The sequence below is a fragment of the Caenorhabditis elegans genome, chromosome V (assembly GCF_000002985.6).
Source record: "Caenorhabditis elegans chromosome V".
Taxonomy (NCBI): domain Eukaryota; kingdom Metazoa; phylum Nematoda; class Chromadorea; order Rhabditida; family Rhabditidae; genus Caenorhabditis; species Caenorhabditis elegans.
Window position 1 is genome coordinate 8,304,889 of NC_003283.11, and position 20,839 is coordinate 8,325,727.

A 20,839-nucleotide genomic window follows, 5' to 3' on the forward strand; every position below is an offset into this window, starting at 1 on the left:
ACTATTTACAGTCTCTTTTATAACAGTGCTCGCTTAGATAACTGTAATATGTTTATACCTCGTGAATTTGAAATTGAGCTGAAACTTTCATTCCTCAAAACAAATATGTTTGCACGTGTCACATGTGCCAAAATAGTAACAAATAACATATTTTTATCATAATTTTTTGACCAACACCCTCTATTTACACACCTTGTCGTTGTTGAACTATTAACTTTTTTGAAAATTTTTAGTTGGTTTTGAATAAAATCAATTTATTTTCACAATAAATTATCAAACTAGTGATATTGTCATCAAAACTGCAAGTATTAGAATAACTGTCCCAAGCATCAGAATAAAGGCGAGCCCGAATACTTTGTTGAGTCGTCGACGAAGATGGCCAGTAGACGGAGAAACTCGTCGTGCTGAAATTAATTTTTTGAATTTTTAGTAATCTGTGATAGTGTTTCAAAAATCGACAATCACTAGAACTCTTTTTTATTTAAAAAAAATTAGGTTTTCCCCCGTTCAGTTTTTCGCAGGTAGATTGTTATAATCGACTATACTTTTTTGGGATTTATCTCGGTTTCAACGTGGGGTTTTGAATTTCTAAAATTTAATTAAAACCTTAATATTTTCTTCAAATAATTAATTGAAGAAACAAAAATTCCTAGAACATCAAAATAATTAATCTGTCAGTTTTCTGAAAAAATGAATTCATAGAACTTTTTCAAATATTAAGATGAATTCTGAAAATTTTCCGTTCATTCCAATCAAAATACTTTTCATCAAAAAATTAAAAGAGATTGTAAGAAACTATCCCAAGATCGTACTACTCTTGATGACAATCATAAATTTGGGAGAATCCACTTTTGAAGCTCCGAGAGTAGTAGAAACACATTGAACAAATTTGAGACAGAAATTTTAGGAGGTTTGAGTTGAGTTTTGCAGTTACATTTTTTTAATATTATTTTTTTTTAAATAAACCCTGTTTCTTATTCGAAATTTTTAAGCTTCCAAACTGTAGTATGCCTCGTTTTGAAGTCTTGAAGTAAAATTACTTATTTTTCTTTCAATTCCTTTATATTGTAAAATTTCAAAAAATTCAAGACATCACTTCCAAAAACTCAAATTCTCCAGCTTTCAAAGAACAAACTTTCAAAAATTAATCTACCACCTGATAATATTTTCGACGGGGGCCGCAGTTTCTCCAAACACTTAAAAATGTATGTGACCTATTAAATTCTAAAGATAAGAAGTTGAAAAATTAAAAATTAAACCCTGTTTCTTATTTGATATTATGAAGAAAAACGTACATCTCTGCATTCGGATAGCGTATGATTGACGTGGAAGTACTGTAAATACACGTTGATTATGAACACCTGACATTGATCGGCTTCCATCTCGAGCACATTGCCTTGTGCCAGGGAATTCTGTTGGACAATATGCTGGTAATTCATCAGTAAAGGTTTCTCCATTTGATGTATAACTCGGTGGAAAATCATAATAACTTGGAGGAGCTTCTGGTAGAGTTCTTCTTGGAGAACTTATTGGTTTTGGTATTTCGACTGAACTAGAAGTTGATGGATTCATCTGAAAATATCAATTTGAAGTTCTGCGATACAATTATTTTTAAATGATGTAAAAGTATCAACAATCAATATGAAATAAATGAATATATAAACTAGTAATGTTCCATATCATACGTATCGTTATGTGATCATTCGTAAATAATTTCGTAAACGGAGAAACACACAAAAGTATTGGGTAACTAAAACTCATACTATTATTTTACTCAAAATATCCAGGAATGTTCCAGACCATAGCCAGAGATAGTATGCAAGCTAGAAAAGTTTGCCAGAATGTTGCTGAGATTTATTTATTTATTTATTTATTTATTACGCTCTCTCGGAGACGTGATGACTATAGATTTTCAAGAAAAACTTTATCAAAATGTTGTAACAGAAAAGTCAGCTATTCAATTTTGTCGAATAATTTTTGGAAAAATAAAACCATAAATTTAAGATTAAAAAAATGTTAATAAGAGAATTCCTTTATTTTTTTCAAATATATGCAAACATAATTATCTTTTTTTTTTCAAATTTGAATCATTATACTACTGTAACAGATGAAAAAAATATATCTGACAAGTAACAAAATTGTAAAATAAGTTTTGCACACACTACTACATTTTTATGGAATGCAAGTTGCACTTGAACATTAGATGACAAAATGAATGGCTAGAACTGGTCTCGACTGGAAAATTAGACTGATAAGGGCGGCTGAGCTCATTTCTCTGCTCCTCCGACCCAAAACTAATTTCATTTTTCATTTTTTCTGAAAAAGTGTCACATGCACGTTCACATTAACCCTTTGAAAAAGAAGAAGACACAGGTATTATCAGGAAAATGGAAACATGTGGTTAATGATACAAACGTGGTAATGTGTGAAGAATGGTCAAAATCGTAGAAATTGTGATACTCACTAATAATCATTAAAAAATGTGGTAGGGGAAGTGTTTAAATTACAAACACAATTGTCAATGTTCTATAAATATTTATAGGGAGCTGCTTCAGGCAAGCCAATACTTGTAGTTCATTAATATTTTTATCGAGTGTATCTTTGTAACCAAAAATTTAAAACACGGACGGTTTAATGAAAAATTCCAAGCTTTCATATTTTTAATGGGCTACAAAGGTAAAAACTAACATTCGTGAAAGAGACTCAAAACAGTGTTGAAGTAAGAAGTAAGCAAAGTGTTCTCACGTAAAGCGTTCTGTAAGAAGGGTTCACAGAAAATCTATGGTCACAAAGATTTTCTACGCAATCTACACTACAAAATACTTCACGTTACAAGTTTATCATCTGATGACACTCTGTGTCTACTGAGCCTGATGACAACACAATTTTCCTAAATTAAAAAAAAAACTTTGAACTCGATGTTCAATATATTTCAATAGATAACAAAATTAAATGAGTTTTGCGCCTCAAAAACTTTGCTCCTAAGAGTTTAATCAAAAGATCAGCAGATAAGCTGCTGACACGTTTATCAGCGATATAATAATGATAATGATATAAAAAGCGTCGAGACCAAACTGTTTCACTCCAAAATGCGCTTCTTCCCTGTCGCTACCATTTTGTTTCTAGCATTTTGTGCAGGTGAGCTAACAAAAGAGATTCCCGTTTTATATTGGTTTTAAATTTGTTCGCATTTTTTTTAGATTTGGTTTGAGTCAAATAAATAGTCTTGGAATTTCTGTGGAAACAGTTTGCTGTTGAAAAGCTTACCTAGAAACTTCCCGGTAATGGCAATTTTCTGTCATCAACTGGGCAACTTATTTTATTAGGTTTAAATAAGTTGCTCTGTTTTTGCCAGACAGTTGTTTCTTACGGCCCATAATATTGTAGAATTTCACTTTTTATCACTTAATTGAAATGAATTCAATTTAATTTCAGTTAGATGCGCAGAACCGAATACAGAAAAAGAATGCCAATGTATCTTGAACAATATCTGGTTGGATGTCTATCTTCTAATAGATAATTCTGCAAAAATGGGATCAGTTGGACTTCTCGAGGTGGCTTCTAATGTGAATTCGGTTTTTGGTTTCACACAAATAAGAGTAGGAAGCAATTATCCTGATAAAAGAGGTGCCCGTGTCTCAGTTCTTACGTACAGTGATTCTCCAACTGTTCACGCAAATTTAAGCGATTTCAAGTCGACAGATGAGTTGACAAGTATGATATATGCATTGAAGCCAAGTACTTCTTATGATTCAAATCTTCAATCGTAAGTTAGAATTTTGAACTCGGGAAATTATGTTGAATATTAAGATCTTTGAAACTCGTGAAAAATATGATGAACTACAAAGATATAAATGCACCAAGAAATAACACACAAACTGTTATTATTATCTACGCCGGAGATTATGTGTAAGTTAAGCACAGAAAACTATTTAAAAATGAATTTTAAATTTTAGGGATTATGATGAACCAACTATTGCACAATTTGGAGATCAATTAAAAGCTGATGGCGTGAAAATAATCACAGTTGCTGATATATCAGTGAGTTTCAGATTAATGACAGGAATGTTGTTAATCACTAAGAAACAAATTTAGCATTATCTCTTTAAAATATAAAAACGTATGTATTTTTTGAACAGTGTCGCGCGGAAAAAAAAACGAAAAACAGGTAGTACCAGAAATTATTTAGTAAAAACGAGAGAAGTATTTATGGCACCGTAAACCCCTTGGGGTACTCTGACGCATTTCTCTGAATACCAATATTCTAAAAATAGACGGTATAAGATTATGATCATCAATGAACTTTCAGGGAAAATTATGACCATCTAGGATTGGAAGCTTTTCTCAAAAAATCTAGTAAAATGACCGGGGAATCAATTGATATATTTTGGATTCAAATGAAAATTTATTTTTTTTTCCAAGTCAGAGAGCCGCTTAAATTTGATTTTCGATACATGAAACTTTTTTGGCCAAAAATAAAAAGGCGTCGTGTTTTGGGAAAAACTTGAAATTTGTTCAAGTTAACCAATTTTGTTCAATTCGTGTTACAGAACACAGACCATCAACATGTTTCAAAACTGAAATGGCTCAAGGAGTTGGCAAGTGAAGGAAATGGATTCAATATCAACGATGATTATGTTTCGGAGGAAGTTCAAAAAGCGTTATGCAGTGGTAAGACGTTATAGATAATTTAATATATTTTCTGCATTGAAACAACTCAAAAAGGTCAATATAAGATTAAAACCGCTCTTTTCCCCTTCACGGCAAAGTTAACTTATAGTTAAGTCTATCTCCCTCTACCTTCAATGCGAATTACGTGTGGTAGCCCTTTAGATATGGTGAAAAGCGTTTTTTGATGTTTATTTGTAAAATTCCACTTTTGGCAAGAAATCTTCAATTTAAAATTTTTTTAAATTTTCAGCGAACTGCTTCTGTCCTCGTAAATATCATCATTTTATCACTTCAAACAATGAAACAACTCACAAATATGGAACATGTGTACAGTTTAGTATTGAACAATTAAGCTGGACAAAAGCGAAATTCTTCTGTCAGAACTTACACAAACAGGGTTACCTGGCTACCGAGTATACTGATGAGAAGCATTTGTTTAACGAGAGTGAGTTTGAGATATTTCTTTTATTTTAGTTTCTCCCTCATCCCAGCGGGAATATTATCATGTTTTCTTCTCTACCATGCTCTTTGAAAACCTAGCATCAAGCGTGTGAAAATTTGAAGCAATAATGTGTGGGGTTGTCAAGAGATTTTTTTTTTCTGTCAAAAATTACTGTACTGGATGGTTTATTTGTCCATTTTTTTCAATACGCCTTTCAACCAGGAAGTTGTAATTTTTTTCCAAAAAAAAACAGACCCAGCAAAAATGATAACTGTCAAAATAGCTTTAATTGTGTTAAAATTCATCGAAATAAACATTTTACGTTGGCAAATCAACCTACAACCAATTTGGATTTCAATAATCAGTTCCTAACCTTGAAAAAACCTTGAACAAATAAACTTTCAGAATACTTCGAAGCTCTTTCTTCTCAACCAAAGCCATTCAAATACCATATAGGATTACACTATGTAAATGGTGGATACTTCTGGGAACAAGCCATTGGTATTCCATTAATTCCCGTTTCAACTCCACTTTACCCACTCGATAATGTACCTTCTACAACTCAACAGTGTGTTAGAAACATAGGAACACTTGACTCTGAAGATCTCAAATGGGACAATGAAAACTGCTTTAATGATGTTAGTCCTTTGATGTGTGAGGTTCCTGCATGTGATACTGAGAATTATTGCCCATAAGTAGCCCCTGTTGCATTTATTTGTTAACATTAACCGAATACAAATAAGTTTATAAAAAGTGTATTTTATGTTTTAACATATTGCAAAGTTTGAAATTCCGTATTCACTGCAATTTGTGATAGTCCCAATGTTGGCAAAAGCGCGGTAATCCCACTGAGGAGAAGGGTATGAGTCTCCAAAAAGAGTTGTTTTTATTTTAAACGGATAATTTTTTCTGTGGAATCTTAAGTTGGAACATGATAGAGGTTATATATATCATTCATTCACGTCTTCAAGGCAAAACATATAAGGGGAAAGCATATACAAATAATCACAGGGAAGAATTGGTGGATGATAAAATGATCCCATAAACCATTACTAGTTTGAGAGATCAAGTTGGGGGAATGAGAATATTAAGGGGGAAAGAATTTAACCGGGAAGCAAACATAGAGCGATTTAATTTTTCCGGGATTTGCTTTGCTAGGCGGTTCCAGGTGGCGAGGTTGACTCTGAGGAATCCTTTGTTTGTTTCGCCAACAGATCTGAGCTGCTGAATTTTTTGTAAAATATATTTTGACGCATGTCTCAAGGTTGTTTATTACTTCTTTATTATCTACTTTTTGACAATCTTAAGATTAAAAACTTTATACTTATTAAATATCCATTGATTGATCGACGTTAACTTCAATAGTTCAACTGTTCAAAAATCCTTTTCTGATTGAATAATTGGTTTTGCAAAATGACACGAAAACTGATTAACATACAAACAATAGATGAATTTGAACATCTGTTGTCAAAAGAATTCCATAAAAGCCGAGGCATATCAGTAGGTTTATTGCATAACCATGAAATTCATCTTGAACATCCTTCTTGTTGCTGGTCTTCTCGCACTTTGTGATGCTGCTTGTGAAGGTAACTTTGCACTAAAAATTGCAATATATAATTTTGTTTAAATAATTTGATTTAGTCTGCGGATGTGAGACAGCTCCACCACTCTTCACTGGCAATTTTTTCAACACTGTTATCAAACCAGAAAACACTGCAGAGGACCGAAAAATGGTAACTGCAACTACACCAGAAGTCAAGGGATGTCAAGTTTCCGTTGAATGCAAATTTTCGGAAGTTCCTGATTTGGAAGAATATCGCATGATTTACGTTATCGAAGGTCAAGAAGTGAGTTGTTTAAAATTATTTATTGATAAGGTTGACATTGTTTTGTAGACTCCATACAGTTCCAATCTTAATGACGTGACCTGTGTTGGATCAAAATGGATGGTTGAGAACAACGAAGTTACTTCTGTCGGCTGCTACGGAGTCGGACCTTTTATGCCCCCTGGCTTCTAATATATCGTTAGATGTCGTCAAACTAATTTCTCAAAACATGTGTATTTGGAATAAAGTTTTAAATATTGATAGTTGAAAGTTTTTAGAGTTTTATTAGACGGAAAGTTTAGCACACAATCTCAATAGTAAAATCTGAAGATGGCAACATATAAGAGATCGGTCTAAAAAATATAACGGATATGAACACAGAAAAATGCCATACTCCAATCCCAACAGTGCAAACTCAAAAAATGACTAGTTTCATGAATTGTTACTTTTCTGAATATTTATTGAACGTTCATGAAGTTGTAAAAAAATGATTCTTACAACTAGAAAATTAAAAAAAAATAAGGCCTCGAAGGTTTTTCGTGTCTTTTTTGGGCAAACGCTTTTTGTTATTTGTATTGTTTTTTTATTTAAAAAAAAGTGTGTATTCCATATTCAACGTTTGAAGAAGTGTGAACTTCTACCACTTGGTTGACGTTGCGATAAAAAGTCTACGAAGGATGTTCTGATTAATAAAAATCATTTTAAATGCTTCGAAGTAGTTTCAGGAAATATCATGGGTTCTGTCGGCGTATTGCTTTGGACTAGAAAAAAAGGTACAGGTGGAATTGTGAACGATGCTCTGAAAGTTGTGAACAACTTTCGAGAATCATAAAATATGAGATGTTCTCATCCGTATAAGTTTCCTATTTAAAACTTGTGAAAATACATACGGACTTATCATGATGTTATATCGGTTTATAATTTTTTATTCATTCTTTACATTATTAACACGCGGAATGCTTGTTATTCGTTCGAAAACTGGGATTTTAAAAGGTTTTGTTTTTTTTTTGATGATTTTGATAGCATCTACTAGAACAAATAATGCATTATGGTACCCAAATATTTCCAAAAAACACAGTCCTCTTGGGAGTTTGTGCTTTCGTATCTACTCGTGAAAATTGTTCCCTATAGACCGAGTTAGGTTCCTTCAGGCGAGCGGTGCCTTCACCCGCCTCTTGTGTCAATTTATGTATGTTAAAACTTCAACACATGTACACCTTTTTGCTTATTTTTTTAAGTTAGCATTCAAGCAGTTCTAAAAAAAAGAAAAACACTAGAAATTAAAAAAAAATTGCAGAACGGCGGTTTATGGCAGGAGAGGCGCCGTGCCTTATTTCGCCCAACTCTCCCTAGGGGCAACAAAAAAGGGGGCAACATTTGAACTCTCCCTGGGGGCAACAAATTAGGGGGCAACATTTTTAATAAGTATATTCAACGGCGAACAAGTTTTTATTTTCCAACCTTTTGATAATTTAATAAAAAATTCGTCCAAATTTGAAGACAAATTTTAAAATTTCGACAATTAAAACAAATTTTGCAAAGAATTTTTGACCAACCTAATATAATGTGAACTGAAAAATCTTATCACATCGTGGGAAATTTCTTATTTAGTCAAATGCTCAAATGGTAAATCAATTCAAAGGGTTCAACTATGCTTAGAATTCTTCGAGCCTGTTACATTCCCAAATCTCTTATTATGGTGCATCTAACCGACTTACTTCTATTTTTTCCAAATACGAATTTTGAATAATTTGCTCATTAAGTTTTCACTGACTTAAATAGTCATTAAAGTCTCTTTAAATATTGCTCTACTGATTTGGGATCTCATATGGCTTTCACGTTACGATTTGATTCTTCAGCTTCAAAGTATCATATACAAAAACTTTTCACTTAATAATTTTTCCCTAAGTTTTTTCAAAAGATGTTTAGTTTTGGGAAAAATTATCATTATGATAAGTTCAACAAGATTTGACGTTCAAGTTTAATTTTCTGCCAAACAATCATAAGCAATGTGTTTGATTGTGCATGTAGATGACTTATTTCAAAAGATTATATCTTTGTTGACGTTTGAAATAACAAATTGTTGTCAACTAAAAAGTTGTTGACAATAGTTGTTAGTTGGTACCTTTTAGTGATCTTTAGTGACTGCGGAGATGTGAGCTACCAAATATGATCTAAAATTCTAGATCTGTGCTCAACGATATCTCAGTTCTTGATAAAAGTGAAAAAATGCTTCAACTATGAAAATGTGTATTGTTTTGCACGACCTTCTTAGACATCAAAAAGTAACATGTTATTGAAAATTCTGATTTTTCAGCAAAAAATAGTCAATGATCTGAGGTAGTCAATGAGCAAAGGTAGTCAATGAGCAAAAGGTAGTCAATGATCTAAGGTAGTCAATGAGCCGAAAAGTAGTCAATGATCTAAGGTAGTCAATGAGCAAAAGGTAGTCAATGATCTAAGGTAGTCAATGATCTAAGGTAGTCAATGAGCAAAAGGTAGTCAATGATCTAAGGTAGTCAATGAGCAAAAGGTAGTCAATGAGCAAAGGTAGTCAATGAGCAAAGGTAGTCAATGATCTAAGGTAGTCAATGAGCAGAAGGTAGTCAATGAGCAAAGGTAGTCAATGAGCAAAAGGTAGTCAATGATCTAAGGTAGTCAATGAGCAAAAGGTAGTCAATGATCTAAGGTAGTCAATGAGCAGAAGGTAGTCAATGAGCAAAGGTAGTCAATGAGCAAAGGTAGTCAATGAGCAAAGGTAGTCAATGAGCAAAGGTAGTCAATGATCTAAGGTAGTCAATGATCTAAGGTAGTCAATGAGCAAAAGGTAGACAATGATCTAAGGTAGTCAATGAGCAAAAGGTAGTCAATGAGCAAAGGTAGTCAATGAGCAAAAGGTAGTCAATGATCTAAGGTAGTCAATGAGCAAAAGGTAGTCAATGAGCAAAGGTAGTCAATGAGCAAAAGGTAGTCAATGATCTAAGGTAGTCAATGAGCAAAAGGTAGTCAATGATCTAAGGTAGTCAATGAGCAAAAGGTAGTCAATGAGCAAAGGTAGTCAATGAGCAAAAGGTAGTCAATGATCTAAGGTAGTCAATGAGCAAAAGGTAGTCAATGAGCAAAGGTAGTCAATGAGCAAAGGTAGTCAATGATCTAAGGTAGTCAATGAGCAAAGGTAGTCAATGAGCAAAGGTAGTCAATGAGCAAAGGTAGTCAATGATGTTTGCCGGAGCATTGCCATCATAATAAGTTTGGGCGAATCTATCAAAAAGTTTATGGCTACAAAAATGATAACCAATTATTTCTACACCAGCCGATGACCGCGCCTCCGGCGCGGCCAACGACTGGCGGAGTTTAAAATGTATAACACATAGATGTCCTTTTAATCATTCAAAAATGTATCATTAAAAAATTTGAAACTTCATCGATTAAATCGCATTTTCTTCTTCCATGGTATTCGATTCAGAAAATTCAAAGAGACAGTTAGAATGTTCTGATTTTTCTACACTCAAAATTATAAAACTGCGTTGCGTGTACGCCAAAATAGTCCCCGCCTTTTTCTCGTTCACTCAAGGGGAAAAGGCAAAAAGCGGTACCCCAGGTAATATCAGCCGCCGACATCATTCGAGGTCCGCGCACCACACTATTTTTCTCACTGTTGGCGTGGCGAGCTGTCCCCCTCCCCCGAAAAAATTCCACAGAGTTACAGTTTTTTCAATAAGTTAATAACTTTCCTTAACTGGAGAAGTCTGAATAATTAACTACTAATAGTAAGTTCTTTGAATATAGATGTGAGGAAACAAATAAAAACTCCTACAGTTATAGGAGGTTGTAGAGCATTTCAGAACTTTTTTGAATTTTCCAGATGATTCTAGAACATTCTAGAATTTTCTTGAAACTTCCAGAAGGTGCTGAAACAAAAAATTGATTCCAGAACCAAAATTTGAATTTCCCGCCAAATGTTTTCCTCAGAAAATTTGAATTTCACGTCAAAATCTTTTTTTCAGAAAATTTGAATTTCCCGCCAAAATTTTTCTTGGAAATTTGAATTACCGCCAAAATTTCTTTTCTCATAAATTTTGAAGTTCCCGCCCATATTTTTAAGGGTCCCACCACGATGGGTCTCGCCAGTTCCAGGTGGTACTTAAGCTAACAAAAAGTTTCTCAGAAAATTTGAATTTCCCGCCAAAAATGTTTTCTCAGAAATTTTGAGTTTTCGGCCAAAATTTATGGGTCTCACCACGAATATTCCAGATTTTTTTTCGAATTTTCCAGAAGGTTCTGGAACTTTCCAGAAGGTTCTGGAACTTTCCAGAAAGTTCTGGAACATTCCAGAATTTTCTCGAATTTTCCAGAAAGTTCTAGAACATTATAGAATTTTCTGGAATTTTCCAGATGATTCCAAAACCAAAATTGAAATTCCCGCCAAAATCTTTTTCTCAGAAAATTTGAATTTCCCGCCAAAATGTTTTCACTGAAAATTTGAATTTCCCGCCAAAAATGTGGGTCTCACCGCGAAGGGTCTCACCACGATGGGTCTCACCACGAAGGGTCTCACCACGATGGGTCTCACCACGATGGGTCTCACCACGAAGGGTCTCACCACGATGGGTCTCACCGCGAAGGGTCTCACCACGATGGGTCTCACCACGAAGGGTCTCACCACGATGGGTCTCACCACGATGGGTCTCACCACGAAGGGTCTCACCACGATGGGTCTCACCACGAAGGGTCTCACCACGATGGGTCTCACCACGAAGGTGACAGGCCCCGCCCACAACTCTCACTGACTTTGGGTGTGACGTCACAGACTACAAAGACTACATAGACTACAAACTATGGACAGACGAACCGTATTTTTTATATATAAGTAATGATCTTTTCGTAGTTGGTCATTTTATACTATGACAACAGAGATATCGCTCCTACAAAAAAAAACTACAACTTCGTCAAGCTCAAAACAATACACATTTTCATAGTTGAAGCATCTTTTCACTTTTATCAAGAACTGAGATATCGTTGAGCACAGATCTAGAATTTTAGATCATATTTGGTAGCTCACATCTCCGCAGTCACTAAAGATCACTAAAAGGTACCAACTAACAACTATTGTCAACAACTTTTTAGTTGACAACAATTTGTTATTTCAAACGTCAACAAAGATATAATCTTTTGAAATAAGTCATCTACATGCACAATCAAACACATTGCTTATGATTGTTTGGCAGAAAATTAAACTTGAACGTCAAATCTTGTTGAACTTATCATAATGATAATTTTTCCCAAAACTAAACATCTTTTGAAAAAACTTAGGGAAAAATTATTAAGTGAAAAGTTTTTGTATATGATACTTTGAAGCTGAAGAATCAAATCGTAACGTGAAAGCCATATGAGATCCCAAATCAGTAGAGCAATATTTAAAGAGACTTTAATGACTATTTAAGTCAGTAAAAAGTAAACTTAATGAGCAAATTATTCAAAATTCGTATTTGGAAAAAATAGAAGTAAGTCGGTTAGATGCACCATAATAAGAGATTTGGGAATGTAACAGGCTCGAAGAATTCTAAGCATAGTTGTACCCTTTGAATTGATTTACCATTTGAGCATATGACTAAATAAGAAATTTCCCACGATGTGATAAGATTTTTCAGTTCACATTATATTAGGTTGGTCAAAAATTCTTTGCAAAATTTGTTTTAATTGTCGAAATTTTAAAATTTGTCTTCAAATTTGGACGAATTTTTTATTAAATTATCAAAAGGTTGGAAAATAAAAACTTGTTCGCCGTTGAATATACTTATTAAAAATGTTGCCCCCTAATTTGTTGCCCCCAGGGAGAGTTCAAATGTTGCCCCCTATTATGTTGCCCCCTTTTTTGCTGCCCCCTACATTTAGGAAAATGTTGCCCCCTAATTTGTTGCCCCCAGGGAGAGTTCAAATGTTGCCCCCTTTTTTGTTGCCCCTAGGGAGAGTTGGCCCCTTATTTCCATACAAGCTCTTCTTATCGCATAATATTTGTTTGCATTATTTTTTTGAAGAATCAACTATACAGCTGGGTTGGGTAAAAGGGTTGGGTAAAAACTGCTAACGTGGAATTTGTTGAAATGTGGCCGAGGAGTTCCTGTTTTTGCTGCTTATAAATGTTTTTGGTTTTTTTTTGGGAAAACGTTTTATGAAAAGTTCGTTTTATGAAAAGTTGGGTGGTTCGAAAATAATCACTGCCGGTAAAAATTTTTTCGGTAATATTTTTCAGTGTAACTTTAAATAATTTTTGTGAAATTTTTCATGAAATATTTATATTCTATTTATCTGCCTTGACTTGGATTTGGAGTTTCAGATAGTTGATCATATTTTCTCAAGAACATTAAATGTATGTTTTTGTGAATTATGCAAAGTAAAAGAAATGCGAAACTCAAAAATAGCAACAACACAAAACGTGATTGAAAATGGGGGATTTAATGTCACAGTACGACGAAGCATCTACAGCAACAATCGATGATTGCAAAAATGCAATAAACACGCGCAATGCTTCTATAAAACAAACCCCTGTTCAAAGAAATTTATTGCAAACTTCCCTTATAAAAGAATCACTGGAAGACCCGAAGTAGTACCAAAGTATTCAAATTCACAATGCAAAGAAAACTATTTATTATAGTTTTCTTGGCTGTATTGACTGAGTCCATGATACGTCCAATTTCGTCTCGTAACTATGAAGGGTGTGAGTGTGGTAAGTGTCATAGTCCCCAATGTGGCGCATCTTGCAACATAGGCCATTTAGCTGCCTTTAAAATTGAAAACGTAATTGTGATGTTGTTTGATGAACAATACTTAAAAGATTTATGTAAATCGACTAGAGGCAATACACAATGATGAACGCAAATACTGTTGGCTCAATAGCAATTTTTGTTTTAGAGACCTCTGTGAAACCATGTGAAGAAGAACCAACACCACCTGGTAATGAGGAGGAAACTACCTCAATCCCACCCATAACATCACCATCAACTACCCAATCCACTACAAGCCTTCCATCAACAACATCTCCGTATATTTGCAATGTCCAAGGTTATCAATTCCGTGTGAAACGAAAAAATGGATTCTGGTGGTGTATGTTTGTAGGTTTGCATTCAAAATTGTTGAAAAAAAAATGTTGAATTAATTTAGTATACATAACTTCTCATCAGTCATGATCGAGTCACGGCAACTTGATCCAAAACCATTCCTAATTAGTAAACATCAACTAAACAGCTTAAAACCATTGCTAATTAGCCTCTTTTTGCTAATTAACAATGTTTTTTGTTGCTAATTAGCAGTGGTTTTAAGCTATTTAGTTATGGTTTACTAATTAGGAATGGTTTGGACAAGTTGTCGTGACTCGCTCTTGACTGAGTTTTCAATCGTACAATGCAAACATTATGTTTTCATATATTCCTTATTATATTCACGGTTTTTTATACTTTATAATGGAAAAATTGTATTAAGTACGCTGAAACACACTCAAAAATTTTATAACTATTTTTTAGTTGTTCATTTTTGCTGTTAGACTATTAGAAATGCAAGACTAATAGAGAAGCTTATTTCGTTTGTGATTTCACCTTAAAAACTATAACTTCACCAAGATTAATAGAGACTGCTAGACTATTAGAAGCTGCAAGACTAATTTTCGAAGATCCTATAACTTTGTGAAACTGACCATTTCTAGTAAAAAACTTGATTTGAAACAAAATAAATCATACAAAATCCAAACTTTTCATTATTTCATCAATTCTTTGAACACATTCAAGTTTAATTTAGCCAAAAAATTACAAATTTATTGAAATTTCCACAAAGTATACTGATCTGTCAAAAAAGTAGTGCAAGACTATTAGAGGCTGCAAGCTTAATTTTCGATTGGCCTCTGGAGGTGCAAGACTAATAGGGGTGCAAGACTAATAAAGGCTGCAAGACTAATAGAGGAAATACGGTAGATGGCCAAAGTATTTTTGAAAACTCGCGCGAATGAATAATAAATGTATTTTCAGTCACTGAATGGTTTTTAAGGATGTTATTTATCTATTTGTAGGTCAATTTTAAGGCTTCGGCACATTTCTTTCGGTTTTCAAAAATGTCTGGAAATGTGGGAAACAATGTTTCTAATATAAACAAAGAAAGTTTTTAACTAAAGGAAGCGTAACTGTTCGATTTGATTTTGAACGTATGGATTGAAAATATTTTCAAAAGAACGAATTTCGTATCGAAACTTTTCACCAATTGTTATGGCGGTTCAAAATTAAAAAAGGTCTCATTTAAGCTAAACCTCCAATTTTAGCCACGCATCGGTCGGAACTTGTTTTTTTGGAATTATCATCCTTTATTATAAACTTTGGTATCTTCTCTCAGGCGATTTCGTTGATTCCTATCAATAGGGCAAAAACCCACAGACACTGCTCATTTTTTTCAATATTTTCAAGTGATGTACTTATTGGAAACACATTGAAAACAAGCCAACGAAAGCATAGGAAATTTGCAAATTTGTTCATTGGGTCTTGACGCTTTCAAGGTTAAACACTTCTGCATATCAACTACCAGCTTAATTTTGATTCATAAAAGGGTTTTAAACTAATCGCGGGATTAGGGTCCATAAAAAACGCAAAAAAATACGTCAAGTTACTTATTTTCTTTTCAGGCTTCTGTCCCAGTATATAGACCTGGTGAGATGTCGTTATCATATAGTAACGCTCAATTAGCGTGTGCTTCTGATGATGGTTGGCCTGCAATCATAACAAGTATTGAATCAGATGAAGAACTTGACGTTATGTACGCCTGTAAGTTAACTGGGCACTATTGAGAAATTCCAACACTTTTATTTTGAAAACAGCTGGTAGCCCCCATTTAGTTACAATACTATAAAAGAAGATGTTCTAAAAACATACTTTTTCAAACATTCAACCCCATTTTCCTCAAAATCGAATGTTTCTCTGGGTGCCCAAAAGTGTTTTATCGTTCGTTCTCAGATTGATTTGAGCTCAATAATATTATTAGTAAGCGCTAACTATAGTTTTGAATTTTTTTCAATATGTTCAAATAAAAATATGCCCAATCTTAATAACGCTGACAGTCAAAGCGGTATTCCCAACCCAAAAACAATATCATATCTGTTTTGAGGTGGCCGCAAGAAAACTCGTTTAAAAAATATAGGCCTTTCAATAAGTTTTTTCGTTTTTCCCAGATTTTATTGTTTTTTAGATTTTCTTTTGTGGTTCCCGTATTTCCTCTATTAGTCTTACATGCAAGACTAATTTTCGCTTGGTTCGTAGTGGTGCAAGTCTAACAGAGAAAATACGGTGTATAGAACACCGTTAGCAATGATGAGAGACAAAATTTCTGTCGATTTTGTTTTATTTTTTCGGCAAAATAAAACACTTATTACGTCTTAAGGTATTATTTATTCATTTGTTGGTACTTTTCCGATTACTGCCCCCCAAAATGTGTTCGATATTTTCATGAATAAAACGTGAACTTTTTCCTGAATTTCAGGCTTAGTATTGTTGTTTTCTAAGCCTAAAAATTGAAATAGTATTGAAATAAACATTCACGTGTGAATTTAAATTGAAATATTGAGTGTTATAAAATTGAAAAACATTTTGGGGGGGGGGGGGGGGGAAGAAATCGAAAAAGTACCCATTTGTTTACTCTTACACTTACTCTAATATTCTTGTCTACAATAAAGTCTTATCTTTGACTATTCAACAGTTAGTAAGCCGCAAATCGGTTATTACAGTCTTATGCTCAGCTATTTGGCTGTGTTAGATTTGTTAAAATGACTAAAAATTCTTGTTGCAAAAATGAGTTTTTAAACTTTAAAGGACGTACTGCTGTAAATTGTTTAGATAAGTTAAATAATCAAGGACGTTCACCGTTCACTTGATAAACGAATTAAGTAAATCAAAAATACCTAAAAAAAGCGCTGAAGATGTTACAAAATGATCTACAAAATTGCTCACGGTCTTCTACAAAAATATCTAACAGTATGAAAAAACAAGTAAAAACTGTGGAAAGACCAAAAAACTTATAGAAGGATCAAATAGCTGTAAAAGTTCACGTTGTGTTAAGTTCTGGGGTTATTCAAGTAGTGTCGTGAAATTGAAAAGTGAATTTCAATACATTTTTTGCCTTACCCTATCAAGTAACTTCAAAAATGTGAATGTGTTTCAATACAGTTGTGACTGAATTTCGCGACTTTGCTCGACATTGTGTGGATACACTTTTTCAGCGTCTCTCATTCTTCAGCATATGAAGTTGCCTGCTTTTTGGATGTCGGATAATGTTAAAAATGTCGCGAAATTACATCACAAACTGTATTGAAATACATGTTTTAGAAGTTATTTGAATGAGGCAAAAAGGGGATTGAAATTCACTTTTCAATTTCACCACACTACTTGAATAACCTCATTACCCCCAGACATTTTTGTGTTCAATAATATTAGTACTCACAGGAGTTAACGTAAAAATGAGGAAGCATTTGTGATAAGCAATAAAAACGGTAATTTCAAAATTTATGCATGCTCAAAAAACTCATGCGTCCTTATACTTCAAAAAAGTAGAATAGCATGAGTATTGTTTTCCAAAATATAAATCGTTTAACTATGCAGTTTAATTTATACCCATTAGTTCTTTAATTCAATAAAACCTACTAATTTTCAGTGATTGATTCGGTAACTGCACCACATCTTCTAGTAAGACCAATAACCGGATTTTGGGTTAATGTTACGCAATATCCAAATCAGACATACTACTGGAGTGATGGCTCAGCATCTGAACAAATGGTTCCACAACCAGAAGTAATAGCACCTGGTGGAAAAGCTCTTTACACGTTTGATCCTGTTGCACGTGGAAGGGGAATTGTCCGAATCATGGAACCTACGTTTGCATCGAAAAACGTTTCCATCCCGATTCCAAATGTGACCGTTTGTGGTTTTCAAGGAATTCGATACAATTAGTCGCAAGGATGACACGCAAATTAGTCATTCTAAGACTTTTGTTTCATAAAGTTTTCATTTCAAAAGTAAATGTTGATCAGAACTAATTGTCAGGTTATAATGAACGCGACTTTTACAGCAAGCAACTGTTAAATAACGCTTAAGTAACTTTTTCACGAGACAATTGAGTTGAGCTTTGTTAAAGAAACCTGAAACCTTCTGGAATTATGAAAACAATCTCGACAATCTTGAAAACTAAAAAAATTGAGTTTCGAAAATTGAGTTGAGCTCATAAAGAATTGTTGGTTGGTAGACAGTGCCGATGTACTATATAGTTATATAATGGTACCATAGGATGAGTAGACACTCGGCATTTTGGTTATCCGGTACTTGTGTATTATACCCCCGCCATTTTAAAAATTAAACAAATTCCATTAATTTAAATTACACGTGATACCTATTTTCCTCATTAGGCTTACTATTAGGAATGGTGTTTTCTTAAGCCTAAAAGTCCACACGTTTCATTTTATAAATTAAAAAAAGTTTTTAAATTGGCGGGGGTATAATACACAAGTACCGAACCAAATTGCCGATCAGACACTCGCCACTCCTTCACACAGTCACGTGCGCTTAACTATTCAACCTCGCCAGGAAAACCAGCTCCTCATCAGCAACTGGACCTGACAAGACCACACAGATGAACATCAAGAAGCGTCCTCTCAGCGTACTCACATTTTTTATTGCAATGATCAACCAAATCCACAAACATACCTATCCCAGACAACTGGAAAAAAGTCAACTTGTTTATAATCCAAGAAGGACCCCGCTATGACTAGCTCATACAGTTCTATCTCACTTCGGTCACCGATCGGCAAGCTTATGGAAAAGCTGTTTTGAGGAGAATCAGAAGCAGTATCAAATCGCATCGCCATAAACATGGCATAAAAAGTGATCATACAGCAACAACGGCAGTAGCACAAGTCATGAATTATTTAATACCCAGTCTAAATATGAAAAGTCCACCGCAACGAGTAGTCCTGACATGCCTCAATCATCGGGCCGATTTTGACTAAGTTCCTACGAAAAAGCTCTGCACAGAATAAAACTAGGAAATGAGACACCAAATTGCAATGAGAGCTCAATCGGCGCAGAATATGTGCTCAATCGGCGCAACATGCACGGCAGCTTGAAACAGATACGGCAAAACGCAATGTGCGCAGATTGTGAGCAGACGCTTACCGAGATAGTCTATAATGTTCCTCGTGTATTTTTGAATATCTGAAAAAAGATTACAGCACATCTTCAGAACATTTTCGCGTAAGATTGTTTCATAGAAGTCTGTTTATAATATTTCTAAAACGTGTGAATTGAAAAAAAAGATGCAAATGTGTTGTGGACGGAACGTAAACCTGAACTTTATACAGACGTGACTGAAAAGGTTTTTACAGGTTTATCAAAAACTATAAAAATGTCAAAAACTTTTTTGAATTACCTACTCAAATAAATTGCAAATAAATTGATAACTATGCTTTTCAAAAATTCAGTATATCTTATTATTTCAATTTGTATTCATGAACGGTTTTCAAAGGTTTATTAGGTATAATAAGAGGTACAAGGGTTTGTAGTTATTATGGTTTATTAAGGATAAACTAATAGAAAAGTAACGAGATAATGGGACCAGTAAATGTGGGGAATTTGGGATAAAAGACGCAAGTTAAAAGAAATGAGATAAGACCTTGAATGAGCGTGCTGATGGTCTTTTATACTCCCAGCTGACGAGGCGGGCTCCAATCCGAGGCGAAATCGAGCGCGCCGTCCAACGGGGCGCGTGTGCATTGAGTGCGGTATTCGAGTAACAGGCCTAGTCGTTGTTGTCGGCAGCGGTGATGGCCGAATGTCGAAAGACATTCGCTACGGCAGCACTTGCCGGACCTGGAAAACTAGACTGAAGCAATGTATTGTATAATGGAGAGGTGGAACCAGAAGATCCTTACAGTATGTAAAACGATGTTTCCGTCAATAAAGCTTATTAATAAAACCGTCATAACTCGAATACTAAAAAATATTTTAAAAAGCTGTCAACTACCAAAATTTTATCTACTCTGTTATTTTTATAAGTAATTTTTTACATACATTTCTATGAAAACCGTTACAGCGGCAGACATCTACCAGGTCAGTTTTTAATATATACAATCAGAAATCTGCTGAAACTGGTGTGTCGCGAATAGCATGGAGCAGGATCTCCATTATTCACGACTTAATAATTATTCTATAATTATTGCATAAGTATTACTGTAATTGAACTCTACTGGCGAAGATCACTACTACCAACAATCCACATCCACATTGCTCTGAGAACTACATCATGCAACCAAGAACAAGGACGTCAATCCATTAAACACGTGAACCACTACCGCATGCACAAAAGGATGACGGACGCGAGCAGCCACGTGGTGACCTTTCCACGTCTACACCGACGATCACAAGACACGTGTACAACACCGCCCAGCAGGAGATGCTCATCGAATCAGTCTTAACTTTTACTTACTTTTGTTCTCCGTTCTTTCGTGTAGTCTACTAGATCTTCGTCAATAAACGATTGTAGAGTCACCAAGTGTACTGTTAGTTTAACTTATATAAAATACCACTGAACGCACTGCAAAACATGGTGGATATGTTTTTTTTTTCACAGAAAAAGGGTGTTATTAGCAAAATTATCTACATTACATTCTCTATTGTTTGCTATTAACATTTTTTTTTCTCTCGAGCCGGCAGAAAAGCAGCGATAAAAGGTTGAACTTGTGTCCCATTAGGCATGGTTAAGCCTATATGCTTTAAAATCAGGTTAAATTTTTCCAACATATGGACAAACATATTTTTAGACTCATTCATGTTTTCAATAAACTACAATAGTATTTTAACAGAAAACCAGTGTTAAAAAAGTA

The 20,839-nt window shown here is 34.3% G+C and overlaps 4 protein-coding genes, 1 non-coding gene and 1 pseudogene across 6 annotated transcripts; 5 read left to right on the forward strand and 1 right to left on the reverse strand.

Annotated features, from left to right (window-relative positions):
* Positions 1-231: 231 nt before the first annotated feature.
* W02D7.8 (Membrane protein US9) lies at positions 232-1,578 on the reverse strand. The gene is made up of 2 exons (NM_072745.5): positions 1,296-1,578; positions 232-404 (listed from the first exon to the last, which is right to left on the reverse strand). The coding sequence occupies exons 1-2, from the start codon at positions 1,570-1,572 to the stop codon at positions 274-276; spliced, it is 408 nt and encodes a 135-aa protein (NP_505146.2). The 5' UTR covers positions 1,573-1,578; the 3' UTR covers positions 232-273.
* 21ur-15011 lies at positions 1,306-1,326 on the forward strand. Its single transcript, NR_069069.1, has one exon.
* A 1,475-nt stretch (positions 1,579-3,053) lies between the features above and the next one.
* Positions 3,054-5,878, forward strand: clec-218 (C-type lectin domain-containing protein). Its single transcript, NM_072746.7, has 7 exons — positions 3,054-3,138; positions 3,436-3,766; positions 3,811-3,909; positions 3,957-4,041; positions 4,551-4,671; positions 4,922-5,116; positions 5,519-5,878. Exons 1-7 carry the CDS (start codon positions 3,090-3,092, stop codon positions 5,806-5,808), a joined length of 1,170 nt encoding a protein of 389 aa, NP_505147.3. The 5' UTR covers positions 3,054-3,089; the 3' UTR covers positions 5,809-5,878.
* Positions 5,879-6,621: 743 nt separating this feature from the next.
* W02D7.12 (C6 domain-containing protein) lies at positions 6,622-7,202 on the forward strand. Its single transcript, NM_001029010.2, has 3 exons — positions 6,622-6,699; positions 6,755-6,960; positions 7,009-7,202. Exons 1-3 carry the CDS (start codon positions 6,633-6,635, stop codon positions 7,129-7,131), a joined length of 396 nt encoding a protein of 131 aa, NP_001024181.1. The 5' UTR covers positions 6,622-6,632; the 3' UTR covers positions 7,132-7,202.
* Positions 7,203-13,546: 6,344 nt separating this feature from the next.
* Positions 13,547-17,979, forward strand: clec-219 (C-type lectin domain-containing protein). Its single transcript, NM_072747.7, has 4 exons — positions 13,547-13,666; positions 13,852-14,051; positions 15,602-15,740; positions 17,620-17,979. Exons 1-4 carry the CDS (start codon positions 13,570-13,572, stop codon positions 17,913-17,915), a joined length of 732 nt encoding a protein of 243 aa, NP_505148.1. The 5' UTR covers positions 13,547-13,569; the 3' UTR covers positions 17,916-17,979.
* A 558-nt stretch (positions 17,980-18,537) lies between these two features.
* Positions 18,538-18,997, forward strand: W02D7.1 (annotated as a pseudogene). Its single transcript has one exon. A coding segment is annotated over exon 1 (460 nt).
* Positions 18,998-20,839: the final 1,842 nt, after the last annotated feature.

Coding starts and splice junctions, on each gene's coding strand:
- W02D7.8 (NM_072745.5), bottom strand. CDS start 1,572: ATGAATCCATCAACTTCTAGTTCAGTCGAAATACCAAAACCAATAAGT. Junction 405..1,295: donor CGCTATCCGAATGCAGAGAT/GTACGTTTTTCT, acceptor AATTAATTTCAG/CACGACGAGTTTCTCCGTCT.
- W02D7.12 (NM_001029010.2), top strand. CDS start 6,633: ATGAAATTCATCTTGAACATCCTTCTTGTTGCTGGTCTTCTCGCACTT. Junction 6,700..6,754: donor TTGTGATGCTGCTTGTGAAG/GTAACTTTGCAC, acceptor AATTTGATTTAG/TCTGCGGATGTGAGACAGCT. Junction 6,961..7,008: donor ACGTTATCGAAGGTCAAGAA/GTGAGTTGTTTA, acceptor ATTGTTTTGTAG/ACTCCATACAGTTCCAATCT.
- clec-219 (NM_072747.7), top strand. CDS start 13,570: ATGCAAAGAAAACTATTTATTATAGTTTTCTTGGCTGTATTGACTGAG. Junction 13,667..13,851: donor CTATGAAGGGTGTGAGTGTG/GTAAGTGTCATA, acceptor TTTTTGTTTTAG/AGACCTCTGTGAAACCATGT. Junction 15,741..17,619: donor ACTTGACGTTATGTACGCCT/GTAAGTTAACTG, acceptor ACTAATTTTCAG/TGATTGATTCGGTAACTGCA.
- clec-218 (NM_072746.7), top strand. CDS start 3,090: ATGCGCTTCTTCCCTGTCGCTACCATTTTGTTTCTAGCATTTTGTGCA. Junction 3,910..3,956: donor ATCTACGCCGGAGATTATGT/GTAAGTTAAGCA, acceptor TTTAAATTTTAG/GGATTATGATGAACCAACTA. Junction 4,672..4,921: donor TCAAAAAGCGTTATGCAGTG/GTAAGACGTTAT, acceptor TTAAATTTTCAG/CGAACTGCTTCTGTCCTCGT.